Source organism: Platichthys flesus, chromosome 20, assembly GCF_949316205.1.
Source record: "Platichthys flesus chromosome 20, fPlaFle2.1, whole genome shotgun sequence".
Lineage (NCBI taxonomy): Eukaryota > Metazoa > Chordata > Actinopteri > Pleuronectiformes > Pleuronectidae > Platichthys > Platichthys flesus.
In genome coordinates, this window is record NC_084964.1 from 8727109 (window position 1) to 8734517 (window position 7409).

General features: G+C 44.7%; 1 protein-coding gene across 1 annotated transcript; it reads left to right on the top strand.

The window, feature by feature from the left end:
- Positions 1–59: 59 nt before the first annotated feature.
- Positions 60–5705, top strand: ercc4 (excision repair cross-complementation group 4). Its single transcript, XM_062378825.1, has 10 exons — positions 60–385; positions 741–921; positions 1610–1805; positions 1898–2105; positions 2250–2430; positions 2543–2674; positions 2769–2873; positions 3255–3921; positions 4014–4126; positions 4683–5705. The coding sequence occupies exons 1-10, from the start codon at positions 209–211 to the stop codon at positions 5420–5422; spliced, it is 2700 nt and encodes an 899-aa protein (XP_062234809.1). The 5' UTR covers positions 60–208; the 3' UTR covers positions 5423–5705.
- The last annotated feature ends 1704 nt before the right edge of the window (positions 5706–7409 follow it).

The following is a 7409-nucleotide window of genomic DNA, read 5'->3' on the forward strand; positions in this document are numbered from 1 at the left end:
ATCCCTGCTATAACACTCCGGGTCAAAGGGTGGCGCTGTTGGTCTTACATTTTGACACTTACTAGCCACTAGACCGGAAGTGCAATTTCAAGACACTGAATAGCAGAAGTGGACGCTCCGTGTTTGGCTCCCTCGAGATGGTCTGCAGCGGCTTCAGCTGACGTCTATCACCGGTGCTGTGCGACTGCGGTGCGGTACAGGCTCCAGCATGGCGGGCCCGCTGCTGGAGTTCGAGACCGAGATGTTCCTGAGTCTGTTCGGCTGTGACGGGCTGCTGGTGGCGGCGGAGGGGATGGGGATGGACCGCATCCTGCTGCAGTTCATGCGGGTTCACTCGGAGAAGGACAGCCTGGTCCTCCTGCTCAACACGACCAGCCCCGAGCAGGTGAGCCCCGCAAGGGGTTAGCGTAGCCTGCTAGTCCGCTCTATGCTAGGTGATGGGGGGCAGCAACGGAGCTAATGTTATGTGATGGAAGCGACTAACCAGTATAACAAAGGACTGGAGAAAAGAAAGTACCGGTGATTCAGTGACAGACTGTATGATAACAACACATAACCATCAAGTCACAACAATCAATTGTAGTCAAATGCATAGCTCTGGTTTTAAACTCAATGCAGCGCAATGAATAACACAAAGTTACAAGGGAATAAAAGGGGGGCCCGGTTTCTGTCGGTGATGGCTCCCTGGCCACGGCACCTGTTTAACGAACACACCTTCCAAACTCGTCCTGCCTTCTCAGGAGTATTTCACGGAGCAGCTGCGGGTTGAGGGCGTGACCCACCTGCCCAGGACGGTGACCAGCGACGTCCAGAGCGCGGAGCGTTACACCGTTTACACCGAGGGAGGAGTGCTGTTTGTCACCAGTCGAATCCTGGTGGTCGACTTCCTCACTGACCGCATCCCTGCCCATCTCATTTCAGGTTAGAGGACCAAGCGATCGTGGCTGAAATGACTTTGATTGTTTACTGTTTGCCCTCTACAAAATCATAGTACGTCAGTTATTGCTAAAATCTTAATGGAGGATTAATAATTGATACAAGTAAAGTTAATGATTCAATCGGCCCTGGTTGGGTCCATTGAGATTTTTTAACTGCTAACAGTGCTGTATATGTTATTTAAAAAAAACAGAACATGTGGGAATCCTTAGGTGACACTAGACACTTCAGCTTTAATCATAACCAGTAGAGAAACACAATCACTTTTTTTTACCACATTTATAAAACAAAATTTAAATGTATGGGTTGATCATGGCTCATAACGCCACCCAGTGTTTCAAACCGTCTTTGAAAAAGTGAAAACCCTCTAATCTGAATCTGAAAAGCTGAACTCATTTTCAAATTCTGAAACTTAACCAAGAAACCAGAACATTTTCAACTATACGAGACGTCCCTCATCCTCTCCTGCCCCTTGAGTGTCTTGCTCACACACACACACACACACACACACACACACACACAAAAACAGGTGGCAAGGCATTTTTTTTATTTCCAGGGAGAGACACATGCGCCAATACTTTCATATATGCAGTATTTAAATGTGCCAGTATATTATCACAACAATGTATCTATTGTTACACGATACAGGTGGTTATATTTTCTTCTCTTACAGGCATCCTGGTGTTCCGTGCCCATAAAATCATCGAGTCTTGTCAGGAGGCCTTCATCCTTCGTCTGTTCAGGCAGAAGAACAAGACGGGATTCATCAAGGCCTTCACTGATAAGGCCACAGCCTTCTCCTCAGGCTTCTGCCAGGTGGAGCGTGTGATGAGGAACCTCTTCGTCAAGAAGCTCTATCTGTGGCCCAGGTATGGTGTGACACATATGTCATAGCAGGGAAGTGGAGTTGTTCCCGCCATCTTTCTTTACCGTTGCTCTATATACCTGCATCATTCAACAGGTTCCAGGCCTCAGTAAACACAGCACTGGACAGGCATAAACCAGAGGTGGTGGAGCTCCATGTGACGCTGACGCCAGCTATGAGGGCCATTCAGAGCTCCATCCTGGACATTATGAGCGCCTGTCTGAAGGAGCTGAAACGCTACAACCCTACACTGGAGGCTGAGGACCTCTCACTGGAGAACACGCTTGGAAATGGTTTTGAAAAGGTCTGTTACTGTGTCCCTGAAATGTGACATATTAATCTGTCTTGCCACCAAGTTAGCCTCCAGGCGATATAGTGAATTTAATATAAATATACTCAAGTGGTTGAACGTAATAGTTTGACTTTGACCTTCTCTTACACATCCCAGACCATCCGTCATTACCTGGACCCCCTGTGGCACCAACTGGGAGCCAAGACCAAGGCCCTGGTCCAGGATCTGAAGGTGTTGAGGGTTCTCCTGCTCTACCTCACACAGTACGACTGTGTCACCTTCCTCAATCTGCTTGAGTCGCTCCGCTCCAGCCAAAAGATCTTTGGCTCCAATTCAGGTAAACTAAACTATTTACCAGGAGCCTCTTGGAGTATATAGTTTAAGTGTAAAAAGGCATCATGAGAAACAGTTTATCCCTGTTTGATTCTATGACTTTATTGTTGTATCAGGCTGGCTGTTCCTGGACTCGAGCACTTCCATGTTCATGAATGCCAGGGGTCGTGTGTACCGCATGAGTGAGAGCAAGAAGAAACTCAAAGTCGGGGCAGAGGCTGAGAAACAGAAGTTATCCTCGACCTCAGGTGACCGACGTGTGAACAGATCTCTGACAATGTGCTCCTAAGACTAAATATCTGTTGAGTTAACACTTGGTGTTTGTGTGTGCGTGTGTTTCAGATTTTAAAAGAGTCCTGGTGCTGGAGAAGAGCCCAAAGTGGGAGGCTCTAACTGAGGTGCTGCAGGAGATTGAGAGAGAGAACAAGAGCTCTGAACATGAACCAGGTTAGAGTTCTACTTACTGCTACTATTAATCACATGATAATTTAGATAACTGCGTAATCTACATTTATGTTAAGTATACCATTAATGTAATATCTTAATTAGTAAATACCAGTCCAGGTTACTTGGAAGGTGGAACTGCAACAAGCAACAGAAACATTTTGTCTGATTCCTTTCATTTAGGAATGTAATGCTTTCAGGCCTGTCATTTAATTGATAGAAAATCGGTGCAATTAAAATGTCAATGTTAGAAAATGTCTATTCAGATGTAGTTGAATCCTAATAACATATGTTTAACAAGTCCAAATATTCACCATTAAAAGGATCTGTTGACATTTGTCTTGTACAGTGTATCTGACCAACTGCGCAACATGTCGCCTACAGGTCGGGTCTTGATCTGTGCCAGTGATGACCGGACTTGTGCGCAGCTGCAGCAGTACATCAGGCGCGGCTCTGAGGAGCTGCTCAACAGACTGTACGCTCGCACAATCGGTAAAAGGGACCCTGCTGCTGGCGCTGCCCTGGAGCTCGACTCTCACAAAAAGGGCAATGGCTGGCCCAAGAGAGGAGCCAAGGGGAAAGAGCCTGCTCAGAGAAAAAACACAAAGTCCACAAAGAGTAAAAGCCGACCATCTCTGACCCTGACCCAGATGGTCGGGAAGGGGGAGACGGTGGAGGCAGCAGCGATGGGCAGCAGTGGAGACGAGGAGGAATTGTCGGAGGACGAAGAAGGCGAGGAAGGGCAACTGAAGCTGGATTTGTCATCTGACGCTTACTATGGTGTCCTGAAGGAGCCGCTGACTGTCATCCACCCACTCAAAGGCCTCACTGACCCTCACAGCTTGACGCGGGTGCTGCACGAGGTGGAGCCCGGTTTTGTGGTCCTGTACGACGCTGAAGTGAGTTTTGTGCGACAACTTGAGATCTACAAAGCCACTCGGCCTGGAAAAGCACTCCGGGTGTATTTCCTCATCTACGGAGGGTCGACAGAAGAACAGAAGTACCTCACAGCACTGTCCAGGGAAAAGAAAGCATTTGAACACCTCATCAGGTCAGAACAGTTTCTTCACTTTGTTTTTTTTCGTTTATTTTAGGTTTCTCCACAGGAGGTCATCACTGGTGCTTCTGTGTGTAATTTTGCAGGGAAAAAGCTACCATGGTCATACCAGAGGAGAGGGAGGGACGAGAAGACACCAACCTCGATCTTGCTAGAAATTTAGAACCTGCTAACGCCACCACCAACACCCGCAAAGCAGGTATGACTCTTTCAGTTCACTACATTTCTCAGAGAGGCTGTAAGTCACTCAGCGTTCACAATGCTGAGACAAAGTGTTTATGATGATCAGTTAATGCGGGAGCTGCATAAAAATTAGGACACTTGTATTATTTTAATGAACAATAATAACACATTTTGGAACTTCTTCAACTGCAATTGACGGCTAACTTTAACTGGATTTAAGGCCATTCAATAAATCAGATATTGTTTTTAAGACATAACTAATCCATTATTACTAACTTTTAAAATCTGTGATCCTTACTGCCTAATGGTTTCCAAGTCACGTTCCAAACTTGTACACATCACTGTATCCGGCCTACACATCAAATACGCAGAATCTTCGAAAATGAAATCAAATCTTGTAAAATTAAAAAATGTATGAACTTTTTTGCCTCGCAGTTGCAGTCTCTCACCTGTAGATGGTGCTGTAGCCGCCTCATCATGCTCAGTACCCACCGCCTCTGACATGTTTTTCTACTGATTGATTCTCTTTGAATAAGTGTCTTATGTTTCCATTTCCTGTTTCCAATGACCAGGAGGCCAGGAGCAGCCCAAGGAGCCCTCACGAGTCATTGTGGACATGCGTGAGTTCCGCAGTGAACTCCCTTCCTTGCTGCACCGCCGTGGTCTGGACATCGAGCCTGTCACCCTAGAAGTCGGTGACTACATCCTGACCCCGGACACATGCGTGGAGCGCAAGAGCATCAGTGATCTGATTGGCTCTTTGCAGAGCGGCCGTCTCTACACCCAATGTCTCTCCATGACCCGTTATTACAAAAAGCCAGTGCTGCTCATTGAGTTTGACCCAGCTAAACCATTTTCCTTAATGGCTCGGTCAGATTTCCGGCATGAGATCTCATCTAATGACGTCTCTTCAAAACTCACCTTGCTCACTTTGCATTTCCCCCGCCTGCGAATACTCTGGTGTCCCTCCCCACATGTCACAGCTGACCTCTTCCTGGAGCTGAAGCAAGGCCGCCTGGAACCGGACGCTGCAGCAGCTCAGGCAGTCACAGCCGAGTCGGACACCGTGGCTGAATCAGCAGGCCTCTACAACCCAGGTCCTTATGACTTCCTGTTGAAAATGCCTGGGGTTAATACAAAAAACTATAGGGCCCTGATAAGAAATGCCGACAGCCTGGCAGATTTAGCCAAACTCAGCAAGGAAAAGCTCGCAGAAATACTGGGAAATGCGAACAGCGCGAAGATACTGTACGAGTTTCTGCATAATGTTGCTGATGTTCCTGCTCCAGTGCAGAGGAAAAAAAAGACATAGGAATAATATGTTTCTTAACACCAGGATTATATAAGCTGGATGAAAGTTACATTTCAGCATATTATATTAATGTGCAGAATGAATCAATGTAATGCAGGTTTCTCTCTCTTTGTATTTAGGAAAACAATCTAAATATATGCAAGATATGGAACTTTTATCATTCTTACAAAGTTGTGGAAAAATGGGTATTTTTGATAAATAAAATCTTAATGAATTTTGTAATTATTGATATCCTCATTTCAAAACAAAACTTTGGACTCTTACTTTGTTTACATTTTTTATTCGCAAGTTTGATTTCTCGAAAATCTTAATAAAATGTCATTTAAAAGTTCTCTCTTATCTTGTGTAGTACTGTCTATCATCACAACTTGTGGAATTATGACAGAAGCAAAGGAAAACATACTAAAAGTAAGGGAACTATAGTTGAAATCACAACCTCTCTCACTGTGCTGTTGCTTTTGTGCACAAGTTTTGAATGTTCAACATGGGAAGTTGTATTTTGCAGTCACTTGAGAACAAAGGAGTAATCATGTTTTGCTTTGTTTGCAAAGCTCTTTAAAATGTTATTTTGCAACCGCAGTACTTAACCTACAAACATAAATTAAGTTTTTACAGAAAAGAAACGGATGGATGGATCATGGAGAGGTGAATGCAGGGGCGGACTGGCCATCGGGAATACCGGGGACATCCCCGGTGGGCCGATGGCCGAAAATATAAATCCAACGGCCCATCACTATGATGTACCGGCCCACGCCCATCATCGCATCAGCCCTACAATGATTGAAACAGCGGCACAAGCGTAATTTTCTCCAAGAGCTATACCTATCTATTTGCACTGACTGCTTTTATACTGCTACTCGCAATCGGTCTTCACACTCATGGTGACTATTTTTCGATTTTTTGTTAAGTGTCTTTTAATATGTGTTTTACAGACTTCGGAAGTCCAAAGTAAGAAAAGATCTCCACCTTATTAATAAACACCTCTAAATTGGTTCTTACACAGCCGAAGTGTAGAGAATTTGGATTTGCATACATACACGCAACGCGGCACCCAGTTATACGCATGCGCACAACCCATGAGGCCCAGCTCTTCGTTGCCTTCGTTGTTTTGGAGAGTGCGAGAGCATGCCGTCGGCACCAAAACGAAAAGGTGGAGCTGAAAAGCTAAGAGATAAAAAGAAAAAATGTCTGGAGAAAGGTGCCTCAAAACATTTAAAAATATCAAATTTCTTTGGAAAACCACCGACTGGTGACAGTGAAAAGGTAAGATAACCCTAACCCCATAGACCGTTATGATCTGGTAAAATAAGCAAGCTGGTGTTGTTGTCAACATCTAGATTATCTATTTTAACATGTTAGCCGTAGTCACTGGCTTACAATTGATGAGCAAGCTATCCATGGTGGTAGTTGTAAATAGGACAATCTTATAATTTCTATTAACCTGTGACAAATAAGTTAACCAACTAGTTTGTTATGCTAAAATCTAAAATTATAAATAATGTTTATATGTTATCTAGATTGTTAATATGTTATGTAGAGGCGTTGACTTGGCCAAGTATAGCATGCATTTCACAACATATTAAACAAAATGTTAATATGTTATCTAGATTGATGATTCAGCTGCTGGAAGCAGCAGCCAGGGGCATGAGAGCCAAGATAAGAGCCAGGCATGTGTCCATCCAGGCAAATTGGTGGATCCAAATGTTATTAAAAAACAAACATACATATATGATGTAATTTCTTTGTAATCATCCAAAATAATGTTAAGTGTATGGGTATTTTTCCCAGAAGGCCACTGACTGTTCGATACGCGCGATCCATTGAGTGGGCAACGCGGCTACTTAGTGGGCCGCGCGCCGTGTATTGAGTGGGCCGGTCTGACAGAAACTCCCGGGCCACTTTTTTCCCCCAGTCCGCCCCTGGGTGAATGGATTTGATTGAGCCCAAACTGGGAAGTTGTGAAAAAATAAACATATAAAGGGTCCAC

Bases quoted from the DNA above. Each gene is read 5' to 3' on its own strand.
- ercc4 (XM_062378825.1), top strand. From the start codon at position 209: ATGGCGGGCCCGCTGCTGGAGTTCGAGACCGAGATGTTCCTGAGTCTG. The intron at 2,106-2,249 runs GTCTGTTACTGT...TACACATCCCAG, and splicing joins TTGGAAATGGTTTTGAAAAG to ACCATCCGTCATTACCTGGA. The intron at 2,431-2,542 runs GTAAACTAAACT...TTGTTGTATCAG, and splicing joins GATCTTTGGCTCCAATTCAG to GCTGGCTGTTCCTGGACTCG.